General features: G+C 47.2%; 11 protein-coding genes across 11 annotated transcripts; 5 read left to right on the forward strand and 6 right to left on the reverse strand.

Annotated features, from left to right (window-relative positions):
* The first annotated feature begins 91 nt into the window (after positions 1-91).
* F5Y00DRAFT_248852 (het-c) lies at positions 92-1,334 on the forward strand. The gene is made up of 5 exons (XM_048009508.1): positions 92-252; positions 321-504; positions 566-624; positions 682-800; positions 862-1,334. The coding sequence occupies exons 2-5, from the start codon at positions 357-359 to the stop codon at positions 1,154-1,156; spliced, it is 621 nt and encodes a 206-aa protein (XP_047860309.1). The 5' UTR covers positions 92-252; positions 321-356; the 3' UTR covers positions 1,157-1,334.
* Positions 1,335-1,892: 558 nt separating this feature from the next.
* Positions 1,893-2,855, reverse strand: F5Y00DRAFT_256061 (putative necrosis-inducing factor-domain-containing protein; the record flags this gene model as incomplete). Its single annotated transcript, XM_048010356.1, has 3 exons — positions 1,893-1,980; positions 2,053-2,551; positions 2,705-2,855. 3 exons carry the CDS (start codon positions 2,853-2,855, stop codon positions 1,893-1,895), a joined length of 738 nt encoding a protein of 245 aa, XP_047860310.1.
* A 1,910-nt stretch (positions 2,856-4,765) lies between these two features.
* F5Y00DRAFT_266626 (beta-lactamase/transpeptidase-like protein) lies at positions 4,766-6,809 on the forward strand (the record flags this gene model as incomplete). The annotated part of the gene is made up of 7 exons (XM_048011967.1): positions 4,766-5,282; positions 5,330-5,424; positions 5,488-5,518; positions 5,571-5,655; positions 5,708-5,884; positions 5,939-6,261; positions 6,319-6,809. 7 exons carry the CDS (start codon positions 4,766-4,768, stop codon positions 6,807-6,809), a joined length of 1,719 nt encoding a protein of 572 aa, XP_047860311.1.
* Positions 6,810-7,226: 417 nt separating this feature from the next.
* F5Y00DRAFT_200920 (uncharacterized protein) lies at positions 7,227-8,394 on the forward strand. The gene is made up of 2 exons (XM_048005340.1): positions 7,227-7,474; positions 7,545-8,394. Exons 1-2 carry the CDS (start codon positions 7,405-7,407, stop codon positions 7,961-7,963), a joined length of 489 nt encoding a protein of 162 aa, XP_047860312.1. The 5' UTR covers positions 7,227-7,404; the 3' UTR covers positions 7,964-8,394.
* Positions 8,095-10,125, reverse strand: F5Y00DRAFT_200929 (putative MFS sugar transporter). The gene is made up of 2 exons (XM_048005341.1): positions 9,038-10,125; positions 8,095-8,973 (listed from the first exon to the last, which is right to left on the reverse strand). The coding sequence occupies exons 1-2, from the start codon at positions 9,872-9,874 to the stop codon at positions 8,227-8,229; spliced, it is 1,584 nt and encodes a 527-aa protein (XP_047860313.1). The 5' UTR covers positions 9,875-10,125; the 3' UTR covers positions 8,095-8,226.
* A 530-nt stretch (positions 10,126-10,655) lies between these two features.
* Positions 10,656-13,704, reverse strand: F5Y00DRAFT_200933 (acyltransferase-domain-containing protein). Its single transcript, XM_048005342.1, has 6 exons — positions 13,430-13,704; positions 12,982-13,358; positions 12,698-12,916; positions 11,837-12,640; positions 11,228-11,685; positions 10,656-11,164 (listed from the first exon to the last, which is right to left on the reverse strand). Exons 1-6 carry the CDS (start codon positions 13,588-13,590, stop codon positions 10,703-10,705), a joined length of 2,481 nt encoding a protein of 826 aa, XP_047860314.1. The 5' UTR covers positions 13,591-13,704; the 3' UTR covers positions 10,656-10,702.
* Positions 13,705-14,127: 423 nt separating this feature from the next.
* Positions 14,128-15,019, forward strand: F5Y00DRAFT_200986 (RNase P/MRP, p29 subunit). The gene has a single exon (XM_048005343.1). The coding sequence runs from the start codon at positions 14,244-14,246 to the stop codon at positions 14,946-14,948; it is 705 nt and encodes a 234-aa protein (XP_047860315.1). The 5' UTR covers positions 14,128-14,243; the 3' UTR covers positions 14,949-15,019.
* A 577-nt stretch (positions 15,020-15,596) lies between these two features.
* On the reverse strand, positions 15,597-17,964 carry F5Y00DRAFT_200994 (amidase). The gene is made up of 4 exons (XM_048005344.1): positions 17,228-17,964; positions 16,626-17,151; positions 16,060-16,541; positions 15,597-15,994 (listed from the first exon to the last, which is right to left on the reverse strand). Exons 1-4 carry the CDS (start codon positions 17,824-17,826, stop codon positions 15,916-15,918), a joined length of 1,686 nt encoding a protein of 561 aa, XP_047860316.1. The 5' UTR covers positions 17,827-17,964; the 3' UTR covers positions 15,597-15,915.
* A 744-nt stretch (positions 17,965-18,708) lies between these two features.
* F5Y00DRAFT_248878 (uncharacterized protein) lies at positions 18,709-19,879 on the reverse strand. The gene is made up of 3 exons (XM_048009509.1): positions 19,664-19,879; positions 18,948-19,580; positions 18,709-18,880 (listed from the first exon to the last, which is right to left on the reverse strand). Exons 1-3 carry the CDS (start codon positions 19,781-19,783, stop codon positions 18,764-18,766), a joined length of 870 nt encoding a protein of 289 aa, XP_047860317.1. The 5' UTR covers positions 19,784-19,879; the 3' UTR covers positions 18,709-18,763.
* Positions 19,880-20,341: 462 nt separating this feature from the next.
* Positions 20,342-21,364, forward strand: F5Y00DRAFT_256067 (HAD-like protein; the record flags this gene model as incomplete). The annotated part of the gene is made up of 2 exons (XM_048010357.1): positions 20,342-20,358; positions 20,419-21,364. The coding sequence occupies 2 exons, from the start codon at positions 20,342-20,344 to the stop codon at positions 21,362-21,364; spliced, it is 963 nt and encodes a 320-aa protein (XP_047860318.1).
* A 232-nt stretch (positions 21,365-21,596) lies between these two features.
* On the reverse strand, positions 21,597-23,125 carry F5Y00DRAFT_266634 (WD40 repeat-like protein; the record flags this gene model as incomplete). Its single annotated transcript, XM_048011968.1, has 3 exons — positions 21,597-22,481; positions 22,564-22,798; positions 22,902-23,125. The coding sequence occupies 3 exons, from the start codon at positions 23,123-23,125 to the stop codon at positions 21,597-21,599; spliced, it is 1,344 nt and encodes a 447-aa protein (XP_047860319.1).
* Between the last annotated feature and the right edge of the window lie 653 nt (positions 23,126-23,778).

Genomic DNA, 23,778 nt, shown 5'->3' on the forward strand with positions numbered 1-23,778 from the left:
GGTAAGGTAGGTTACGTACCACGCTGTGGCCAACCACAACCCCGCCCCCGCTGCCCCTCTTTGAGTAACACCCCTCCAGCCCTCACCCAGACGCTAGTGTACCTAACCTATTTACTTTTGTAACAATACGCATACACGAATGCAGATTAGTACCTGAAGCTACCCCTATTCTACCAATCTACTTCATTGCTTCATTGACCGCCCCTTCTTGTGTTTGCCTTAGGTAATTCACATCTCTATTTCATAAAAAAGGTATATTCTTCCTCTCTTCCTATTCTCTCTATAATCAACTTCTGAGACATTGACATTTTCTCGTCTAGCCAGTTCCTCAACATCTTAACCAACCAACTACAGCCATGTCTGCCCCTGCGTTTCCCCCCGGTGGTACTCTACTTCAGACCTTCAAGAAGTCGTTTGTCGATGTACCCATTGACGCAGACAACGACAATGCCATCTCTACTACCGAGTTCCTCGAAGCCGCCGAGTCCCTAACGACCATGTTCGGTACGTCTACTGGATTCCTAAATATTAGTGGTACTATTTACTCATCGTCACCTCCTAATAGACGTCCTTGGATCCGTCGCCTTCTCGCCCGTCAAGTCTGATATGTTGGGCAACGTCAAGGTAAGACCAAAGCCCAATAGTTAGCCTGAGAAATAGGAGGCACTAACACACAAAAAGAAAATCCGGGATCGTCAGCTTGCTGCTCCTGCTGAATCTGAGACCTTACAAGCTCTCTGCATCAACGAGCTAAAGACGAAGAAGCACGTCGCCACGGAAGGTCTCGTATGGCTGACACGGTATGATGATGCCCAAACTACCCCTACATAAGCTTCCTCGCCTGACTGACTTCTTTACCAGAGGATTGGAATTCACTTGCATTGCCCTAAGCCAGAACTTGGCTCAGGAATCCGAAGAGCTCTCTGCCTCTTTCCGAAACGCATACGGCTCGACCCTCAAACCCCACCACGGACTTCTCATTAAGCCCGTTTTCTCCGCTGCTATGAGTGCCTGCCCCTACCGCAAAGACTTCTACCCCAAGCTAGGGGAGGACCAGGACAAGGTTTCCACCGAGTTGAGAACCTATTTGGCTGCTCTTGAGAAGATTGTCGGTATACTTAAGGGTTTCCTGAGCCGCAAGGAGGCTAAGTGGTGATCAATGAAGGATATATAACAAGTTCTTCGATGACTCGAATGCCATATTTCTCGACAGAGCTAGGAAATGTAATCTCTCTGTAGTCCCTCCAATTCTACAAGATGTGGTCTTGTTTCGGACGTAATCAAGAGAACAAATGTCGAGTATTTGACACCGCTAATAAACATAAGTTGCAATGCTATTGGCTCTCGTGGTCTTCTCATAAATCCTCACCATTGCCTTTTGCCGACCCTTTTGCTGTTCTCTTTGCTCAGTTATACTACCCAACGAGGACAGTCCAGCATACTTAGATGAGCCTAGGATAGGTACCTCATAGATAGGGGAGGGTTGACCGAATAGTCGGCCTAAAAGTGGACAACTAGGTACCCATGTGAGTGATAAGCTAGGTATTATCTTGATTTTAAGTCCATGAAAGTCTTACATAATTATTGAGATCAAGGTTGCCTTCCTAAAGCTTCGAGTCTGATAGTATATCTTTAATTTTGGTCGTATTTAAGAATAATAAAAGTCCATGTCTCTATACGAGGGATGCATATTGCCATTTACCATATCCATTCTATTTAAAAATACAACCATAGGGGGGTGCAAAACAACAAGTCATCATAATTCGATGTCTATTAACATGGAATGCAATCAACTAAAATAAAAATAACTATCTATCTGACGACATATGCCATCGCGACTAAGCTCTTCCCAGATTACCTGCCCGTGTTTACGGGCTCGGCCTAACGCATAATCAAGGTGCTCTCACTATTGCCCAGTTGATAGGGGCCGACTGGCATGTGAAGTTACCAGTAACGCCTACATGGCCTCCGCGAGCAAATCTGTTATTTCATGTAAGTCTATATTTTATAACATTGTAGATAGATGGCGTGTGAGTTAAGAACAACACTAACCTAATGATAGCCGAGTCGAGATTGTCCACGACGTCTCTACTGCCAATGTCGACTCGCGCGCTTGACCCGTCAAGACGTTTCACCCCAAACGCGCAGGTTCCACACACAGCGAGGAAGTTGAGGTTAGTACCGCTGTAATCGCCCGTTTCGAAGAAGCCGGAATTTTCCTTCAGCCCTGTCTCGATGGCCGAGCAGTCATCGCAAAGTGCCGAGTCCGCGGTGGTGGTCGGAACGAAATTAGTCTCGAAGCATATTTCGGTGTGAGTGTACTCCGTGTCGTTGTGGAAGGTCTTGTAGAAGCGCTTGTCGTTGGCGTGGCGGAATGAATCTCGAAGATATACGTCTACTGTGCTGCCGTTCGGGTGCTGGACCTCACGCTTCATGAAAGTTCCGTCGAGATTGGGTAGTTTGACTGCTGCTACTAAGCCTGAGACACTGAGTGTCGTCGCGATAAGTGTGAGTAGATACATCTTGGCTCTGCTGTTGGGGTAGTGGTATACTGTATCAAGACGATGCGTATGTTGGTATTCACAAATAGAATTGGTGCCTGTTAATTCTGTAAGAGTAAAATTTCTTGAACTTTCCAGGCAGAATGTGTTGGTCCTGGCCAGTGAGATTTATATATGAAGTCCAAAAATCTAAGCAAACATACATGAGACGCCGCGATATGCCAGAAGCCGCCGCGGTGAAGGGTGCTGCCCATGGAAATCACCTGCCTGAATAGGATGCGTCAGGGCCAATTTCCACATCGAAATTGTGTAGCAAAAGTCACATGGATCCGAACTTGCAACAACGTTCACCATCTATCCAGATCACACTGTCATACTGATCATTTTGATTCACTCTCTCACGTGTCTAGGTTTAGGTGTCTTATACCATTTCCCGTGACATATCTCTAGCAAACTCCTCTACTATTCACTACACAATTCTCTAAAAAGAAAAACTCATAGGAGCATGCTTCTTAACATTATATTAGTTTAGATTAATATGACAATGATTAAGTTGGCCCCCTACACATAATCCGTACTGATAGGGCTTCAATACTATGGGATACCTTCACATCATTCACCATTCAGCGCGTCATATAGGGAATTACGTGGATAAATTAAACAGCACTTATATCGAAAAACTTGTCTTGTCATGGAATTAACTCTATGAAAAACACTTCATGTTTAGCCTCGTACATTATCGGTTGCTTAGTTGAAAATTCACCAACAGGCTGCCAAAGGTCCATATACCTTTTATTAAACTACCTTTATTCGATAAATAAGGCTTGAGTAGAAATATCCATTTCGATTATCAGTAAAAATATGCTCATTAATTACGATGGTTCTATCAAATCCGTCTAGTATAATATGGATTTCTGGAAGTGGAAGTATAAAAAGACGTCTTGGATAGGAGCTCTCAACTGCTTACCTACCTCAGTCTTGGGGGAGACGTATTACCTACGCGTTATCACTGCAGCCGTCACGTCCATGAATACTATTAATAACGCAAGAGCAAGATATTATTATACCTACGCACTAGACTGTTGAATTCTACGTAAGTTCACAAGGCATGTCTAGGTACCTAGGTAATATTAACATCGTATATCTAGTGAGACTCTGATTATAGTATCGTATGCTAACTCGTCATTGGACACCGTTTCGTATATATACTATTATACTACCTGATAACAAATGAAGCAGACCATAGGTATGTGTATAGCATATAGCATTACGCAATATTTGAAACCCTGTAACCGGGCGCATGACTTATCTTCTAGATTCCCAACTTAAATTACTTCTATGAGAACGGTCCACGGCATGTTCCTTTTTCGGGTAGGACTGAGTCTTCTTCCGGCGGTGGGCACCGGGCAGTCTTACGTCGCAATATAAACGCCAAGACAAATGGTTGTCACCATAACGGTAGCAGCGTTACGCGTTCGACTTTACCCGCGAAGACGGGGGTTGTAAGTCGGAACCATAGAGTAAATCCGGGTTTTTTGACTCTTAGGGTTTGATCTCACTACCTTACTGAACACGTCATGGGTTATCTCGGGGCCATGAATTAGCAAGTCTATGTTGAGCATCTTAATTATTCTCAAAGGAAAGCGTTATGCTGAACAGTATTTCTATGACATATGCTCCGATGGGCCAATTTATTATCAAGCTATAAGGTACCCATATATATACAAACATTCTTATCACGTTTCTTAATGGTTCAAATTCTAGATAGGAAGGTCACAGAGCCCCTTTGCCATCATGGTGTGAATCTGCCAAGACATCACTCGATGCTGCACTGCCGATCTCACTCTAGAGATAGATGATAGTGAGACAGACGACAGCACGCCTATCTAAGCTCTAGACCGAATCTGCAATACCTTTATTTTCGAATCTAGAATCCCACCGCCTCGTATACTAATACGGTAGTATATATAGCTACCCCAAGTTCAGTCGTCAGGGTACGGAACTCTGCTTTTAGCCATGGCAAGAATTCATATTGTCATTGGCTAGCGGGACACTGTATACCTCGTCAATATAGGATCCCAACGATCTGGGCACGAAATTTGGGTATTCCTTGGCGTCGAACCCTGCTCGCGTCTTCGAGAGTTGCTTTTTTTCTTCTTTTTTTTTAATAGTTCAGGCCAAATAATGACACCGCCAAGGACGAATCTGCGTCCTTAATACTACGGTTATCGCTCTTTCGTTCATCTAGACTTCACTACTGCAAGATGCGTTTCCTCAGGCTCGGTGTCGTGGTAGGCTCGATTGTGTCTATTACAGCTGCTTCTCCGACATGCCCCATTGACGGACCTGCTTTTCCTAAGCCTCTCCAACCGTCTAAGAGCGAAGCGATCAAGGCCGCAGTGGCAACTCTGAAAGACGCGTTCGCTAATGTCACTGCGAAAGCTCAGAATTACTCTATATCAGTACAAGTCTTCTCGGCGAACGAGCCGGAGCCCCTATTCTCACTATCACATACAGCGCCAAACCTTGCAAGCCAGAATAGCACGGGAGTAAAGGAAGTTGATGAGAACACTGTATTCAGACTCGGGAGCTTGACTAAGATTTATACGATATACTCGTTCCTGATCAATGCTGGCGACAAGCTCTGGAACGAGCCAATCACCAAGTATGTACCTGAGCTTCAAGCTTTAGCAAACCGATCAGATCCAGTCAACTACGTGGCGTGGGATGAACTTACTCTTGGAGGTCTTGCAACGCAATTGACGGGTATCCCCCGAGAATGTTAGTATCAATCCTAAAATCAGTAAGCTCTCGCTAATCCATAGTAGATGCGTTGCTTGGAGAATTGACACAGTCGAAGGAGACAAGAGACTATGTGATACAGTACGGATTTCCGCCTTTGACTCAAGACGAAAAGCCTCCTGTAAGTGCCTCGAGAGTATTAACTCCGGCTGTATAGGTAATTTATTGACGTTAGATCTTATAGTGCGGGGCGTATCCTACTTGCGACCGAGCGCGTGAGTCGCGAATGGCATAGAATATGGATTCAGAGTACTAATAGTTCGATAGAGTTTTTCAATGGGATTAGTTTATTCTACCCATCTCTGGCTCCCTTCCAAACACCGGCGTACTCCAACGTTGCATTCCAGCTTCTGTTAGTAAATGAGAGATGCTACTGTTGATACTTTGTTAACCAGAATGTATAGCGGATATGCCCTCGAAACGATAACCGGAAAGACCTTTCAGACGTTGATGGAAGAGAGTGTGATAAAGCCTCTAGGATTAAACAACACATTCCTAACAGCACCAGACGACTCACGCGGTGTTATCCCCGGGGATCATTATGAAACAGGCTGGGCTTTTGATATTGGTGAATCAGTAGCGTAGGTCTTCTCGATACTTATTCACCTAGCTGAAGATAATAACACGAAATAAAGCACTGGGAACATGTACGCCTCGGCTAAGGATGTATCTACACTGGGACGGGCAATCCTCAGTTATAAGCTGCTCTCGCCCGTATCTACAAGGCGATGGCTTAAGCCCTTCGCTTTCTCATCCGACCCACTCGCCATGGTCGGGATGCCTTGGGGCGCCAGGAGGATCAAGCTAGAAGACACATACCGCTATACTACGGCTTTCAACAAAGCCGGGAATATTGGAGACTACAGTGCTCTCTTGGCCATTCTACCAGATTTTGACATAGGCATAACCGTCCTCCTGGCTGGTGAGCTTCCGGGAAACGCAGGGTTTAGTCTTGCTGGTACGTATATTGAAATATTAGTAGTTTTAAGTCATAGAGACGCTTACATAGAAATAGATACCATCGGAGAGCATATTCTCCCAGCGATAGAAGAGGCTGCTCGTGCTGAAGCAGGGGCCCAATATAGCGGACACTACGTTTATCCCAGCAACAAAATAAACTCGTCGATGACCATCACCACCGACAAACTCCCCGGACTAAGCATATCCCAATGGTTTAGCAATGGAACGGACTTCGCTTGGATCGCAACAGTGTTGCAAAACCAGTATTCCCCAGTTACGCCCCGTATCAGGCTCTACCCAAGCGGCCTCGAGGGGCCAGCGGAAAACGGCGGGAAGCGTGTGGCGTTTAAAGCGATGTTCGAAGATGCGGATGCTCCGAGAAATGACAATAAGATGTTCTCGACCGAATGCGGGACGTGGGTGTCCATTGAGTCCGTCATATACGGGTCGGCGGCTGTGGATGAGTTGATTTTCAATGTGGATTCTAATGGGAAGGTTGTTAGCGTCACGTCGCCGTCGTTGAGGGTTACTTTGAATAAGGAGTAGTCTTTTCTCTCGGAGTTTATATTGTAATATGAAGGTGTTATTATATCATCTCTCTGGGTAGTTATAGTTAAGTCTCGATAAAGCCCATGGCGAAGTCTTTTGAAATACATCCTGATGGCTCACTGGTTTCTTATAATAGGTAGTGCACATACCAGATTAAATTTCCTGAGAGCTATCGATTTCTTCCCATGACTGCTCAGCGTGGATTCGTTACGCCGTCTTAGATATAGGTAACGATGATGTCAAGTTGGGGAACTAGGAGGTCGGCGATCCACCCTCCATCTCATACCTCATAAGCCGCATTGGTCGTACGTTCTCGGACTGGCGCGGAGAATTCAACTTGTCCGAGCTTACAATAAATTCACGTCTCGACACCGAGGTAAGCAAGTTCGCAAATTAGAAGTTGGCCCAAAATTTGTGTATACTACTTCACATTCTTCGATTCCCATACCCCTGACTCGAATGCTCGGGAAACTTAAGTAGGTACTTGGCTGACATTCAAGAAAACTTCATATTTTGGCTGGAGTAAATTATTTCGTGATTCCTGGCCCGCACGAAATATTTATTATACTACATCCAACTATCTGCTCCCAAAATGCCCTTCTTATCAACACCCTTGACACTCGCAGCCACAGGCGGCATCTTGGGATCAGCATGGATATCAGGTATGTTGGTGCGAAATAAAGTGATAACATAATATGTAATGAGATGCTAATAGAGCAATGCTTTACCTAGGTAATATCACTGCGCTGTCGATCTGTGCTGTACCAGCAGTCCTCCAGAGTGGAACCACAGCAGAGGGTCTGCTAAGGGGATGGCATCTACAGTTCACTAGAGGAATGTACTACCTACCGACGACGGCTGCAGCGATAGCGCTGAACTACTGTTACCTAGCCTCCCGGCATCATGGCCGTGGGCTTGAATGGAGGGGATATGCGGCCGGAGCGCTGTCGAATTTGTTGCTCATTCCCTTCACGGTGATCTTCCTCGGCGGGATCAATGGCAAGATGATCGCGGCTTACTCGGGCACGGGCAAGCAGCTGAGCCAAGAGACTGTCCGACATCTGATTGCTTTATGGGGAAAGCTAAACGGTGTACGAATCTTTATGCCGCTGGCTGGGGCTGCTCTGGGCTTATGGAACCTCCTACAGTGATTATGGGGGCTTCCGATATGGCAGGAGGAAAAGACCAAGCGAAGGGCAGGAAGCTATGGCCACACTGTACTTTATATTGCTACGTTATGTTGTAGGGTTAGAATGCCACAACGATACCGATAATTTGGGTTATATCGTCGTAATCATAGCAATTGATTGCCTTTCTATATAATTTGCTGGTAGTATGTTTGTGTATCCTGATCGACAATATCTAACATTGAACGACGTATATATTCTTAATCAAACGAAAAGAGCTCACAATTCTACACCGAAACATCGAGTCTCAGGGCTCTAGGCACAGCCTCGACCGAGATAGCACTAGCAGCGACCGCTTCCGTCGCGTCACTGAGTTCTACCTCGGTCTCTTCGCCTGCCGCCAGTTCATGAGCAATTGGATGGTTCCTACGCCTCGCCCCAAAACCGAGTGGTTTCAGAAGTTGTGTAAGGCTACTCATTGCAGCAGGGCGGTGGAATGCCTCTTGAATATTTTCGAGTGACCGACCGCGAGTCTCAGGCATATAGAAAGCGAGCACGCCCACAGTAGCCATTGCGAGACCGCCGAATAAGAAGTAGGCGCCGAAGGCGGAAGCCTCTAATAGGATAGGCGTGCAGATAGCTACCAAGAAGTTTGTTCCGAAGCACAGGCCCATGGCAACGCAATTAGCTGCTGCTCGCGTGTGGCCCGGCTGGATCTCGCTGGCATAAATCTTACCCACGATGCCCCAGGTAGCGCAATATGTAAGACTGAATACAAAGACGGCGATGATGACAAACCACCTGGCGACGCCGTAGGGGTGGACTACATCGGCCGCATAGAGACTACCCATTAGAAACATACACGTTGCCAATGTGATACCGCCGCTAATAGCGGAAGTGCGACGCCCCCATTTGTCGGCCAGTAAGAAAGCTGGAATGGAGACGACAAGCATGAGAATAGACGAAAGGCCCGAAGCGAGAAATGAGGCATTCTCTGATGATATGCCGGCTTGTTCGAAAAGGATGGGGGCGTACTAAAGACGTCAGTACGCTACGTATAACGTGTAGGAGTTTATCAAAAAGGAGAAGGATACTTACATAGAGCACGCCATCGATACCAGATAGCTGAACCATCCCAAGGATAAAAAGAGCCAGGATTGTGCGGGCGCGATATCCCCTCTTGAACAAGAGCATAATACCCTGCCACGGCGTAAGACTAGGCGACTGCTCGGTAACCACGAGGAAATCACGTTCGGCTTCAGCCATATTGAAGTCGAGCTTTTCCAAAGCCCGACGTGCATCAGCTTGCCTCCCCTGCAGCATGAGCCAGCGCGGGGAGTCAGGAATTAGAAGACAGCTCCAAGCGAGAACGGCGGAAAAGGCGCATTGGAGGATGTACGGCACACGCCAAGCCATGTCAGATTTTATATTGACAGTCCCGTAACACGTGAAGTAACCAGCGCAGACGCCAGCGGTAGCCATAAACTGCGGCAGTCCAGTTAGCGTGCCGCGCCACCGCATCGGCGCGATCTCGCAGATGTACACGTTGATATTGCTAAGAAAGATGCCCTGGCCGAACCCGGCGATCGCCCTGCCGGCAATGAACTGGGCCAAGCCGTGAGCCAATCCCTGGACTAGAGCTCCGATGCCGAATAGGATTGCGCCTGGGATGATGATTGTGAGACGTCCGAACTTGTCAGCGAAGTGCCCGGCAAACAGAGACGGTAGGGTGCCCGTCAGCATGATTATCGAGACCGTGATACCTAACATGCTAGCTGAGAGCTCGCCCACGGAATCCTTGAACTGCTGCATGTGCGTGATAGCACCGATAGACCCGGTATCGTAGCCATTGACCAGACCGCCTAGGGAGACAGCAAGGGCGGCTATTACGTACCGCGGGGCAAAATAGCGATGAGTAGATGACGGTAAGGTCATGGCCGCGATCGTAGCTTGGGGCACTTGTTAATCTACTTAACGATACCGAAGGGTATAGGAAAGGGAAGGGGGAGGAAGAGGGAAGAAGGTCTGCTTCGAATCCGACTCCATTTATACTACCTAGGTATACGATGATTCATACTTACCACCTAGGTATTCACCTCCACGACCGAGACCATTCCCGTAGAGGTATGGGACAGTCAACTCCCCGCACATCACATCACATGTGGTATTCCCTGTCCCTGTTCAGAAATGGCGCGGTGTATTAATAATATACTATATCCCCATCACGATCCCCGCGGCCCCGGTAGCTTGGGTATCCACCCTCCCTCGGAGGAGTGCCGGAGAGCCCCCTGCATTCCCCTGTGCCTCTTTACATGTCGACCAAGGCCTAGAATCTGCGTTTATCGGCCGCTGTCCCATTTGCGCATGGAATAATGTTTGTTGGGCTGCGTTCCACCCTATCATGCATACCGGTATAGGGCTCCCGGGAACTTTGATATATGTATAATGCAGCAGTCGGTGTTGATCCCGTGGAGTGGTGTGGGTATTCTTGCAGACCGATTCTTATTCCGGTAAATGGAGGGCGAAAAGTTCAAATTTTAAACCGGACCTTTGAAAGTTATCAATATGATCTGTCAATCTTCAGTCTTCCCGCATACTCGATTAGAAATACGGGAATGCCGGCCGAGAGGTGGGAGCGGTTGGGCTCCCTTCACCCATCTACCGATATAGGACAGTATAATTCTCTCCATTAACACTCGCTCCATTGTCATTTACGCATGCGATTGGTATCAAGCTTACATCAGATTTACACATAGCACGCTATTACAAACGTGCCCTACCTTCTAACCGCCGTCTCCTCCTTTCCGCCTTAACAGCTTTCTTGAGCTTCGCTGCTTCTTCGTTATCTAATTTCGCTTCGGCTTGGCTTTGTAGATTAGTTGCTTCTTCGAACAACTTTGCGCCTAGCGTTTCTGCGAGTCGTAGGACTCGAGTGCTGACTGTGGCACCGTCTCTTCGGTTCTTTCCTTCGCGCCTACTAGAGGCAATACGTTCAATGAAGCTCCACAGTCTGCCCGACGGCTGCAGGGCACCTGACTTGGTAGGGTCGCGAGACGGCATCCATTCGGAGGCGAGACGTAGACGAGGGGCGACCTTCGAGTCCTTTGATTTGACCACGTAGATAATACCTTCTTCTTCGAATCGTTGGTACGAATTCTTCAACGTTTCTTTATTCACCGCCTCAAAATAGCTCAAGTCACCTTGGTGATAGAGGGTTTTACCAAGCTATTATTGTGATTGTCAGTTTCAATATTTTACTTCATTGCAACAATCCGAGGAATTGCTTACTAGTTGCGCTGTGTTGTGTGCCTTTGCAACTTCAATCCAAATACCATTGTCCTGCTGCCCGAGGGGAGGAGTAAGTCCCATCAGTGAGACAGCGGCGAGCCAAGTAGACTCAATGAACGGCCATATTAGGAAGCAATAGAAATCGTAGTTTTCTCTTCCAGCAGCCCTCTCCTCATCTGCAAGCCCGATACTTAGTATTTTACCCTGTTCGTCTCTCTTGAGGTCGAGAACACGGTCATCTTCCAGTCCGACTAAAGTCTTTTCCAAGTTCACCGCTAGTCCTTCGCTTGGGAAGATGAACTCTCCACGGAATAGTGATGAAAGGAATAAAACTTGATCTCGTAAAGCATCGTAGGGTATTTCTTGATGAGCTGGCCCTCCGCCTAATTTGACGCGCGTGTAAATGCTAGCACTTATGAGCGCTTCCGAAATGAATAAGTGGATGGTCATGTTGCGGTCTGTCATATATTAGTACTTCCCTCGCGGTAGATAGTAAAGCGGCTCCTGTGCATATATCATGAATAGAAATTCTGGCATGAAATCTCTTAGGGAGTCGCGACTCCTTAGAATGGTTGGGGTGAGGGGGAAACGACTTGCGAGATAACTTACAAAAGGAGAGTTGAAATCTATCTACGGCGTAGTATGTTGGTTCTGCTAGACCCTGTACAACGCCGACGAGATCCTTCCCTAGAACATCTAATCCTCGTTCTATAACGTCGGATAAGGGGGAATTTCCAAAATGCGCAACACGGCCACCCTTTGCTCCTACTCGCGCGATGAGCCATTCGATTCGCCTCATAAGTTCTGACTTGCCTACACCACGGCCTCTAAGGGTAAGCAGCACAGTGCCGATCAACGCTGTAGGCATCACTACAGATACATCGTTAATATCTGATAGGACCTTGTACCCCATTGTTCGGAGTAGTTTCTGTTTAAGAGCGGCATTCTCTGGGGTCTTAACATCTAGCTTCAACGTTTCGGGAGATTTGGTGAGCTTGGTTAGCTGGTCGTCGATATATTTGCGTAAACTCCATGGTTCGTGAAAACGGACATCGACCCTTCCTAGTCGCAATGATAAAACGGACGAGCCACCGCTTAGGAAATCAGCCAGATTCTCCTTTTTCTTTGGAACGCCGAGTAGTTCTGTTACGTAACCTTCCGTTTCGATGACCTTATCATATTGGGTACTGACCGGGCATATTATGGCGTCTTCGACCCGACCTGACAATAAACTATCCAGTACAAAGCTTAGAATACCAAATTTCGGAGGGAGGAGTTTCCCTGTCCTGGAGCGTCCGCCTTCGATGAAACACTCGAAATTATATCCCCCCTGGAGTAAGGTATCTATATAGGCTTGTACAAGAGTGGTGTATAAAGTGTCATTGCCGAAGGACCGCCGAATCCACATCGCGCCTTGGATAGTAAGTATTTGGATATTCCAACACGAAGTAGTACTGCATATGCACTCACCTGCATGCTGTAAAAAGCTTCCAACGACTGGCATATTCAAATTCTCGCCCGCAACAACAACGGGCAGCTCTAAACCCAACCGGTAGCATATTAGTTGCATAGAAACATAATCGACGTGGGATCGGTGGGAAGGTAGAAAGATGATGCTCTGCTTCTTCTTCTCCGCTATCTCAGCCACCTTTCTTAACCGTAAAACTTCTTCGCTGGAAACATGTATTCCTGCTCGTCTGGTTAACATGACATATTGTATAACACAAAAAGCTCGAGATCGCCGAAATACACACCTTGATGGTACGCTCGTGTAAGCAGTTGGGTAACCAGATAATATGCGCCTCTAATAAATGTCTTGCTCTCAAACTTGCAAATCATGTCATTAGTCATCTTTTCCGCAACCTCTCGAATGCTCGACTCTATAATGGCCCGCCTTTGAGCCTTTTTGGTAATAAAATCTTTATCATCCTTATTAAGCCAACCTTCCTTCTCCTCGACCTCCAATCTCTTATCAGCCAGTTGAGATATACGGTTCTGCAGGAGCGGCGCAGAAACGACGGCGTTCTTCATATTCTCGGAGAAGCCAGAATAGAATATAGGTTGCCCGATGAAGTTGTCGTAAGCTCGCCACCCCGTGCCGGAGACGTATAGGGACACTTCGCGTAGGAACCTAGACAAGCAAAAGACCGGTAATTAGAGTTTCTGTATTGCAAAATAAGAGAATAGGTCCAGGTAGCATACTGTAGAGGTTCAGAGCGGAAGCGAGCCATGTTGTGCATTAAGGGCTCCTGGTCATCATGACGGCGAGCTTCGACGTAACTCCTCGGTTGAAGGGTGATCTGATCGCCTAGTATCTGGAGATCGGGCGCCGAGTCGCGCGTAGGATCGTTGCCTTGTGCCATATTGTTAAGATTATCGCGATGCGACTACGAAATCGAAATACTGGGTGGTTTTCGCATTCGCTACGGCCGAGGGTATCTCAGCTATCTAGAAGTATAGAGCATTACATGCTACAAGCATGGTCGACCGGACACGTATAAAACTGCTACAGAAAGAACCAATGGCGATGCTTGAATATTCCGATCCATAGGCGTCAATAGGGGGTTATTTCAAATACCTTCCAGGGTTTTTTTAGAATAATATATGTGAATAAAGATTCGCAATGGAAGGTGTAGCTAAAAGTAAGCCATGGACTTTAAGCCGACGGCGAAGAGGAAGGCATGTAACACGGCATATAACGCGCTGGAGCTCCGGTTAATACCGAGGCTTTAGAGCATGTGAATTGCCTGGAGCCTTGACGCCACTTGTGCTGAAAGATAATTCTGCACGGTTACGTTCCCCACTATTAGGCACAGGTAATCAGCTACTAATGCAAGTAAGCATCTGAGCATCCACCTGGTAAAGCTTTATCGATAGGCAACATCTTTCAATCCAATTAACATTTCAACTTTTGTCATGCCTTCAACCATACCTAAAATAATACCCGATCGCAAACATTAGAATAGCCTACAGTTTCACCAACGCTGGATCAAGGTACGATGCGGACAGATACAACATGGCGTCAAACAATAGCAATAGCGGCAACAACGAATCCTTAACCCACGAACTCCTCTCGCGGGCTCATAGTCCCGGCAGTGTAAACCGCATCTACTCGGATAAGATCCAACACAGGCCTCTTTTCCTTAAGCCCACCTCCCCACCTCCATCCAACGCCCGCGATGCTCGACGCAGGTCCCGAGTCGAGAAGCAAAAGCGTTTAAAAGCTCTAAAGCCGAAACCCCTATCAGCGCGACAGCGGCGGAAGCTTGGGCTCTACGATGTCCCCAAATCAGGTCAAAAATATACCGTCTTCGAGCCGCTGAACCAGCTATGGCTAGGCTACATCCGCGAAGTGCTCGGTAGCGAGCTATACACCGGGGGGCAGGGTGCTGCCGCCAAACTAAGTGCTGCCGACTTCCACGGTGCTAAGGTAGAAGTGTCGCGCAGTAGTTGTCCTAGTCGCGTTGGTATACAAGGGATTGTTATCAAAGATGCGCGCTTCGTCTTTGAAATTATTACCGCGAAAGACCAGATAAAAACTGTGCCAAAGGAGGGAACTATGTTTCGCATCAGCGTTCCCCCAGTGCAACAGGAGAATACTATAGCCTCGGCCGAGGACCGAAAACCCTTTACCTTCGAGATTCATGGGGACCAGTTTCAGTACCGGTCGGCTGATCGCGCGAACAAGAAGTTCAAGCCGCATTTCCTTGAAAAGCTTTAAGGGGATTTGTTTGGTAATTTTTTATATGCGCCATGCCTAGCAATACTCGAATGCGGTACAGGCGCCTACGTTGACGCTCTATTATCAGATTTGGCAGACTTCCAGGACCATTTTTGTTTGAGAACCAATATTGATTAGACTTCAAACAGTCATATTCTGCACTCGCATTGGTTGGGCTTTTAAAGCACAAACCCGTACGATAAGGTTGCCAGCCCAATATTTATCATGTGCGCCTACGTTGCTGCCGCTATAAAGATTCAAAAACATACTAAGCTCACGGGATCTTCTAAATGGGCACGAGGTGGCAATACCAAGTATACACCGACTCATTGAAGCGCCATCCGGCTACCAATCCCCAGCACCAGCCGCTTCCGGGCGTCCTTAGACGGAAAAGATTATATCCTCGTTGAACGACGAATTGTTCTATCGCTCGTGAGGAAGTAAGAGCCACCAAACTGATAAAGTATGCTAAGAAGCATTCAACCAACAATGTTTGAGTATTCCCTCGCCTCGAGAATGATAAAACGAAGAGGGACGATAAATACCAGTCCCATGTTCCGCATTTATAAACATAATGTGGAAAATTTACTCAATGAAAGAGAGATTCGCGTATGGTCGATAACTACTATCTCTACCTATACCCATTGATTATCCATGGCTCTTGAAGTTCCCGGTCGAACTGGTCCTTATACACTCAGCATCCTACCGTATGTCAAAAATAAGTGACCTTTTTTCATCGGATTCCCGTTCAATTCTGAAAGACTATAAAATCGATGTTCGTTAGGCCGAATATATGGCTCTGAGCTAACACATTCGTAAAGCCCAAAATCAAAGTTCTTTAAGAATCAGTAGGCCATTTCATGAAGTAACCATACCATAAATAAACATAAAACAAAACCACTACAGATTTAAAAAGAAAATCCGGTATTAAGCTCGCGATAGATCAGCCCTCAACCTACCAGCCCCCCTACGCGGGAACAGCAGCTGGCAACCCAGCTTCCTCTAGCAGGATCTGCGTGGCCCTAAACAATTTCTCGTCGTCATACCTATAGACGCACAAGATGTTAGTCCAACCATCAGTAAAAGGGGAATTCCTAGTCAGTCCACTCACTTCCGTCCAATAAGCTGCAGCGAAATCGGCGCATCCCTATACCCCTCAGCGCCATGCTCTTTCCACAGCCCATGCACATACCCATCTATCTCGCTCAGCGGCTGATAATCTCCCGGGTACTCGTACTCCCCCTCGCGCGCAGCATCTCCCACAGCATCGGTCGTAGGAAATATAATGGCCGGGTAATCCAACAGATTCCACTGCGCGGTGTACCCCCAGTAGCGGCCGGTGCCGTGCTTGGTCGCGACGCTAGGGCCTGCGGGTGACAGGATCAGGTCAACGGGGTGCGCGTTCCAGAAGTTCGCGTATGCGGTACGGTAAGCATCGCGCTCGGATACGGCGGCCCAGAGCGTGGGGATTGTGTGGGTGGTTACGTGCGGGTTTTCGTGGAGGATGAATTTGGCCAAAGGGCGCCAGGGCTCGCCAGATGAGTCGACGGCTGTTTTTACGTCGGCGCCTCCGTCGGCGTAGTAGAGCTTTGCCTGTTTTGGTGTTAGCAACTATACCAGGGATCGAACGGGATAGCTAATACGAGCTGTCCCGTCATGAAGGAGGAATAAACGCACAATGATAGACCATGCCAAATCATGTTTCCACGGCTTCCACTCCACAACCTCAATATCCGGGCTCTTCTGCAACTTTCCCACAAACTCATTTAGCGCCCTGAGGACCGGTGGATGTGGCCTTACAACACCGTCGTTATAAATGACGCCCACCCTAAGTTTCCGATCCGGATAATACTGCGCCGAGTCTCTCCAGTCCAAGCCGACCAGGCTCGGTTGCTTCAGCCAGGGTTGCTGGTCGATAATGGACTTGGTGAAAACCCGAAGACCCTCGAGGCTGGTTGAGATAGGACCGGTAGTTCCAATGATAGACTCAGCGCCTGCCATGGCAGCTGACCAGCCGTCGGTTGGTAATCGCAGGGTAGTAGGCTTGAAGCCGAAGAGCCCGTTGCTAGCTGCGGGAACGCGGATAGACCCGCCGATGTCCGTTCCGATTCCGAGGATCGAGCCTCGAAGCCCGATTAGTGCGCCTTCTCCACCGGATGAACCGCCGGCGCTCAAGGTTCTGTTGTAAGGATTCACGGTGATACTTCGTAATTGTTAGCGGATTAGATACTATCTTCGCAAGCACTCATCATGGTAGTATTAGTGTAACTGTGTCTTACCCGTATAGATTACTGTCCGTCTCAATCTGCATCAAAGTCTGCGGCTCAGTCGTTCTCGCAAAGATTACCGCCCCGGCGCTCTCCAGACACTGAACGATCAACGCGTCCTCCTCGGCAACTCGGCCTACCCAGCTCACGAATCCGGCATTCAGGTCTTCACCCTTAATAGCGATATGCTCCTTAACACTGATAGGAATGCCATGGAGCGGGCCAAAAGTTTTCTTGTTAGTAGCCAGGTACTGGTCCAACTCGGCAGCTCTGGACAAAGCTCGTTTGGGCAATAGTTCCGTAATACAGTTAGTCAGTTTCTGTGCTAGGCCGGCGCGTCGCAAGAAAGCATTGGTCACTGTTGTCGAACTCCATTCGCCCGAGGTTATCTTTTTGACAAGATTTTCGGCATCTATGTTGGTAATTTCGATTTCCTGCTCCGTCAGAAGTTTCTTCGGAATTCCCGTAGTATTAAGAGGGATGTCTTGCTGGCTCACTTCCGGCACCGGGGGGCTGACCTCTGCGATTGTCGCGTCCCTGTGTCGTTGGCGATCGGCTGCTACGTCTTGCCATGTTGCTCCGTTGGCAATTGTGACCGTGGCTGGAGCCATATTAGGATGGGGTTTGATAATAAATTATCTCACTGCTTGAGTGTAAAATATACTAGATTGCGGGTGCTTCTAACCATAAGATACTGTACCCCAACTTAAATTCTATCTCGGGATACTAGAGAATATATAATACACTCACTCCTCCTTTGCGATAAGCCATGCGGGTGATAGATGATCCAATAGGTTTATCAGCGTATGGGTTGTTCAACGTCGTACTTGCGGAGACGCTCCTTGAGATAGCGATACGGCACAGTTAAGTGTACGATAAGTCAACCCCATGCAAAAGGCCGGGTCCGGACGGCATAGCCATTTAACAACTTTCGTAGCTATAAACCGGATCACGGGACCTCTATCACTTACATAAAGCCTGGTGAAGATAAACTCGTGTAACCAAACTTAACATCAATGCTCACGTATGGGACCTATGGTGGGGTTAGATTGAGTGTAGTAATTGACGTAGATCTATGCTAGAGCTTCTCATTGGTCATCTTAAGTATATTTATTATACGACCGGGCACCGTACTCCTTACTAGTTCGTGAGAAGGCTGCTTCGCCGTAAACTACATGAGATGGGTCTAAGGGTAAAATATAAACCCGCTTATTAATGACTATGAGTAGATACGCCGTTGGGCATGGTCTCATCACGACATTAGTTGTTCCCCTGAATTTATGTGTCAACGGCAAGGAATGGAATCTAGAATGGCGATGTTGGGTTCGTAGAGGAAAATAGAGACTCACTAGTGCAGTTAGGAGGAATCCACCAAAAGACGGAAGGAAATGGGAAGATAACAGGTAAGCACAAGATGCGGGAGATACTTTGCCCTTAATATCATCATGAACAACTTCAGAATATGAAATCCATCTTACACGTTTAAGCTTAGGGGTAGGGTTCAGTTTATTATTATTATTATAGCGGTGAGTGACACCTGGATCTGTATTATTGACTCGCGCCGTTCTGAGAGAAGTTCATGCTGTAACCACCGGTCTTCTCGTCTTTTACCATGTTAAAATTGTCCGTGCTGAGACCGAAAGGCTTCAATATTCCGTTTCCAAGCTGTACGTATTTGATCAGCAACTAAACACAATATAAGACACGCTTTTATTAGGCAGTCGTTACTCACGTCCTTCAACTTCCCCCACATCTCTGACATCTCCTTCTCCTGGGCAGCCTTCGTTCTTGAAGGGAGGATTATTAATTGCGTTTGAACAATCTTCCTGTCCGTAGCACTGAGATTTGTCATGGTCGATAGTGTCTTGTAGTCTTCTTCAGCACCGGAGAGATTCGACCACCCCCCAAGTTCACTTCTCGCCCTAGCTCGTCTCATCAAAGCTTTCGCTCTAATCCTAAGGATGTCATTGCGCCTTTTCTGCCTCTCAATCTCGGCCGCAGTTTCTTCCTTTGCAGCGGGAGCACTTTTTTGAGCCCCTGAGCTGACGATCTCCTCTTCAACTTCATCTTCTTCAACATTTGCTTCTTTCTGCTTTTCTTCGGCCTCCTTTTGGCTAGCTTCGGCTTTTTCTAGGCGATCCAAGCCGTTGATGGAATCGGTGGCTGCCTTGATAGTTTCCTTCCATTGCTCCAGTTTCAGATGGCATGCAGCAATGTTGGATTTTAAGACGGCAAGCTCGTAGTCTAAGTAATGTGGACAAACAGACGCAGCTTCTTCGTATTTAGTAATAGCATTCTCGTACTTGGCTGAGGCAAACAGCGCGTTCGCTTCCGACTTTTTATCGTTGGATTCCCCTAGAAGGCTCTATAGAATGGAGCAGACATAAAATAATCAGATGAAAGTGCCAGAAAATATATGTTTTATGTATAGATGAAGGATACACGTACAGCTTCTTCCTCTGGTGGAAACCTTTCGGGAGCTGTCAACTCATCTTCGGCGTCTTGATTTGTATCACCTATTGCGGTTTTATCAGGTTCCTTCCCCGCCGCCTCTGGTGAGCCGGCCATAGTTTTGAGACGAAAAAGTTGAAAGCTGAAAGTTGAAGGTAAGAAGGTAGAGTCGATCACAAGATCTTAACTCGCACTTGAACTTTAGTAGAAAGCAGCTGGTTTTACGTAACGTACAAGTATGAGGTAAGAAATTCGTAGCTGATATGCACCCATCAAGGTTGTCCCGCTTATTATGCAAATACCATGTGTAAGAACCTTAGGTTACCCCTGGAGAAACCTACGGCTCGGTGCTTGTCAGCCCTGTTTTGCCTGGTCGGAGAGTTACCCCGCAGACTGCCCCTCCATAAATTCAATCGGAAGAGTTGAATAGCTGAATAGGTACCTTAGGTACATAAGGTACCTCCTATTTGAATGTTCCAGGCGGGGTTAGGTACCTACCTACTCCATAATCGATTATCGATTATAAGAGTGCAAGATTCGCATATAATCGGGATTTAGACTATTGAGATCAAACTTCACATTTGAAGTCGGGAATCTCCATAAGAGATCCAGATACTACATGTTGAACGGACCACATACAACAGCAGTATCTCCTCAATATCATAATCAAACACGATGGCGCCTCGCACAGAGCAAGTCAACCCCGTTCGCAAATTGTTACGGAAGTAAAGACTAACAGCTATCCTCTAAAGCTTCCCGCCCATAAGAGCCTGCCTCTTCGACATGGATGGTCTGCTTCTTGACACCGAAGATCTCTATACACTCTGCATAAACCTCATCCTCGAAAAGTACGGCAAAAGTACGCTGCCCTGGTCTATCAAGGCTAGATTACAAGGCCGACCGGGTCCTGAAGCAAATGCCCTCTTCCACGAATGGGCCCAGCTGCCCGTTGAAGAGTCCGACTACCACGCCCAGCTTACTGCTTTACAGCAGCAACATTTCCCAACCGCAAAGCCTTTACCAGGTGTAGAAAAGTTGCTTGGAGACTTGGGGAGGACACGCTGGTGGGACATTAATGATCAAGAAGGCGTCAGGAACGGTGACAAAGGAGAGAGCGGCGGAAAGAAACAGCAAAGAGTCCATATTGCGCTGGCGACAAGCAGCACTACTTCCAATTTCACAGTCAAAACTTCCAAGTGGACCGAATTATTTTCCGTATTTGAATCCCATCGAAGAGTGCTTGGCGACGACAAACGCATCCTGCCCGGCCGCGGAAAACCCCTCCCGGATATCTACCTCCTTGCACTAAAGACCATCAACGATAGCCTCGAGGCTGGAGAGAAACCAATTACACCTGAAGAATGCCTCGTTTTTGAGGACAGCGTCCCAGGAGTCGAAGCCGGCAGACGAGCGGGCATGAGAGTAGTATGGTGTCCTCACCCAATGCTAAAGAAGGAATACGAAGGTCGAGAACCAGAAATCCTAGCTGGACGTATGGGTGAGGCAGGTAATGTTGACGTGCACCAATTAGGAGAGATTGGCGACGGATGGGCCGACTACTACGCCGACTTAACCAACTTTCCATATGACAAATACGGAATAGTAGTCCCACCTGCTGAGGTAGAACTAGATGCGGCCATGAAAGAGAATACCAAGGACGAACTGAGAACCCAGGACGCCAAAATTGCGACAGCATAAGCATTAGAAGGCGGACGTATAGACGATAGAATACGTATTAGGATCAATGATATAAGACCCTATAATGATAGGAACGAATATACCATCAGTATTAAACCTAGGTCGTTGCTTAGTCCACATAGAAATAATCGCGAGATTAATTACTCACGTTATAATGCAGGTATGAAAAAGATATAGGGGTTATGGATCGCCCTTAACGTCGTGAAGTTCCGTCGGAGAGTAGAATTGACTCTTAATAGATGTCCCATAAACTAATTTTCCCATCCTTGCTACCAGCTGCTAACCAATGGGCCTCTTTCGCCATCTTAATCCGTCGATCCTTAACGCTGAGTTGGCCCAGCTTAGACGCGATCATCGTGGTGGGCTTTTGGCTATCTGAAGTACTGGGAGCAGCCGCTTCGGGTTGGGATCCTTCACTAACTTCAACATTCTTAACGTCTCGCTTCGGGGACCCTGATGTTTGGCCGTCATCTAACGTCGCAAAAGCAACTGCGTAACAGCCAACGTCGTGCCACTTCAGCACTGCCAGTTCGGACATAGTCTTGGCTGAATAGACGCGGACTTTTGAATCCCATCCCGCGGTCGCAAAAATCCTACCGTCGGATCGGATGCGCAAGCTTTGCTGTCCCGAGTGTTTAGTATTGATAGTCTTCAGGGGTTTCATTTCAATAGCCAGCTTCTCCTGTCTCGGGGGTATTTCGGGCTTCGGCTCTGACGAAAGCGCAGCTGATAGTAGCGACGAGCTTGAGGTTTCGGCGTTCTTATCAGCTGTCTTCTCCGGATGTTGTGACTCCCGGATAGGGAAAGTTGCGGTAGGAACCGGGTGCTTTGCGATAATAGCATCAGCACCAGAAGTCAGGAAATAACCTTTGAGGGGATCTAAATCGAGTGAGAGCACCGGTTGACTATGCACTTGTGCTCTGTATAATATGTCCCACGTTTCACCTCTTCCAAGTCGCGCGACTACTGCAAGGCCGGATTCATAGGCGACGAGGAGAGTTAGATACCCTTGATGCCAAAATAGGCATAGACACATAACCATGCCTTTCTTCTCCGTCTTACCCCCTAGATTAATGGTGTGTAGCCGATTCTGGCTTGGAAGTTGAAAAATATCAACCTACGCTGAATGGTAAGCAGAAACACTAGAGGATGTTCCAAAAAAGGGAGGAGGGACAAAATATAAAATATAGTAGACTTACAGCTTCGGTCTCCAGCGTGTTAGGCACAGCAATGAAGAGCTCGTCGTGAGTGGGATTTGGCGCTATAGGACAAGACGCAAATGAACAAAAGTTCATGGTGTTCACATGGAGTATATGCAGTATCCACGGCTGTGGCCTCTCAGGTACGGATTCGTCGAGCGGCAGAGCGGTGCTCATAGTAATCTCATCTTGGAGTCCAAGTTTCCATACTGCCAAGCGGTTGTCTCTGCCATGTCTGAGAGATGCTTCTCAGCCACGTGGCAGCCCATTGCGAAATCAGGTTTAAATAGGGGATAGATATAGGAGGAGTATATGCTGTGACATGAGACTAGACCTACGTGATTATCTTGTCGTCTCCCCAGTCGGATATGCCGAGGATAGCATTTGTGTGAGCGCGCCAGACAGCCCGGGGACGCATGATGGTAAGATCCCAGAGTACCACGTATCCATCTGCATCTCCAGATGCTAATCTTTGGTTGCTCCTAACGAAGGTAGTGACGTGCACCTGGGTACGATGTCCTCGAAGGACTGACTTAGGCTGTGCAGGCTGATGCTGAGACATGATTTTAAGAGATGCTGGTCCTCGATATGCTTGATATGGGAGACCTATTCCCCTTACTCACTACCACCCAATGCGGCGAATAGGAGACTATCTGGAGACCTGTTTTAGTCATGGTCGACAATTCAGCATACCATCATGACTTAGGTGTAAATAATAGATATTCATCTCCAACACGGGAATAAGGGTGTGTATATACCTAGTTGGTAGTTATATGAAGTAACTTCGGGCTATTAATAGGCAATAGGCAAATATTGTAACTTTGCCAACCGAGCCGCATGTTGACGAAAAAAGGTAACTATTCGTTAAAAGTTGCCATGCTTTAGCAGCATTACATAGGCGCTGTATATACACTAATGTCAGTACCTTATCGAAGATAGTATTGTTGAAGGTTGTGGGGTTGTGGGGTAGATATGGGATAACTAAATATACGCTTACATGTATTGTACATATGTAGATGTACGAAGGTTGGGGCCAAAAGTCTTGCACATGTCCAAATCTTGGCATCGATTTTCGTACGTCTTTTAACTTATTAATACTGTATCAGCCACACGCTAAGCTGAAGGTCGGATAGTGGCCTAGCCACTAAATTTAGGTGGCTTACCACTATATTTATAGCGATATCAGCCACTATAGCTTAAATAAGACCGTGCAGT

Source organism: Daldinia vernicosa (assembly GCF_022497035.1).
Source record: "Daldinia vernicosa strain CBS 139.73 unplaced genomic scaffold F5Y00scaffold_76, whole genome shotgun sequence".
NCBI classification, from domain to species: domain Eukaryota; kingdom Fungi; phylum Ascomycota; class Sordariomycetes; order Xylariales; family Hypoxylaceae; genus Daldinia; species Daldinia vernicosa.

Excerpts from the sequence above, each read along its gene's own strand:
- F5Y00DRAFT_200994 (XM_048005344.1), bottom strand. The coding sequence starts at position 17,826 with ATGGCTCCAGCCACGGTCACAATTGCCAACGGAGCAACATGGCAAGAC. Across the intron at positions 17,152-17,227 it reads ACGGACAGTAATCTATACGG|TATCACCGTGAATCCTTACA; the intron begins GTAAGACACAGT and ends ACAATTACGAAG. Across the intron at positions 15,995-16,059 it reads CTGCAGCTTATTGGACGGAA|GTATGACGACGAGAAATTGT; the intron begins GTGAGTGGACTG and ends GTGCGTCTATAG.
- F5Y00DRAFT_200929 (XM_048005341.1), bottom strand. The coding sequence starts at position 9,874 with ATGACCTTACCGTCATCTACTCATCGCTATTTTGCCCCGCGGTACGTA. Across the intron at positions 8,974-9,037 it reads GTATCGATGGCGTGCTCTAT|TACGCCCCCATCCTTTTCGA; the intron begins GTAAGTATCCTT and ends TGACGTCTTTAG.
- F5Y00DRAFT_200933 (XM_048005342.1), bottom strand. The coding sequence starts at position 13,590 with ATGGCACAAGGCAACGATCCTACGCGCGACTCGGCGCCCGATCTCCAG. Across the intron at positions 12,917-12,981 it reads TACACGAGCGTACCATCAAG|GAATACATGTTTCCAGCGAA; the intron begins GTGTGTATTTCG and ends CCAGACGAGCAG. Across the intron at positions 12,641-12,697 it reads AAGCTTTTTACAGCATGCAG|GCGCGATGTGGATTCGGCGG; the intron begins GTGAGTGCATAT and ends TTACTATCCAAG.
- F5Y00DRAFT_200986 (XM_048005343.1), top strand. The coding sequence starts at position 14,244 with ATGGCGTCAAACAATAGCAATAGCGGCAACAACGAATCCTTAACCCAC.
- F5Y00DRAFT_248878 (XM_048009509.1), bottom strand. The coding sequence starts at position 19,783 with ATGGCCGGCTCACCAGAGGCGGCGGGGAAGGAACCTGATAAAACCGCA. Across the intron at positions 19,581-19,663 it reads TTCCACCAGAGGAAGAAGCT|AGCCTTCTAGGGGAATCCAA; the intron begins GTACGTGTATCC and ends TCCATTCTATAG. Across the intron at positions 18,881-18,947 it reads TGTGGGGGAAGTTGAAGGAC|CTTGGAAACGGAATATTGAA; the intron begins GTGAGTAACGAC and ends AAATACGTACAG.
- F5Y00DRAFT_248852 (XM_048009508.1), top strand. The coding sequence starts at position 357 with ATGTCTGCCCCTGCGTTTCCCCCCGGTGGTACTCTACTTCAGACCTTC. Across the intron at positions 625-681 it reads ATATGTTGGGCAACGTCAAG|AAAATCCGGGATCGTCAGCT; the intron begins GTAAGACCAAAG and ends ACACACAAAAAG. Across the intron at positions 801-861 it reads GGTCTCGTATGGCTGACACG|AGGATTGGAATTCACTTGCA; the intron begins GTATGATGATGC and ends CTTCTTTACCAG.
- F5Y00DRAFT_200920 (XM_048005340.1), top strand. The coding sequence starts at position 7,405 with ATGCCCTTCTTATCAACACCCTTGACACTCGCAGCCACAGGCGGCATC. Across the intron at positions 7,475-7,544 it reads GGGATCAGCATGGATATCAG|GTAATATCACTGCGCTGTCG; the intron begins GTATGTTGGTGC and ends TGCTTTACCTAG.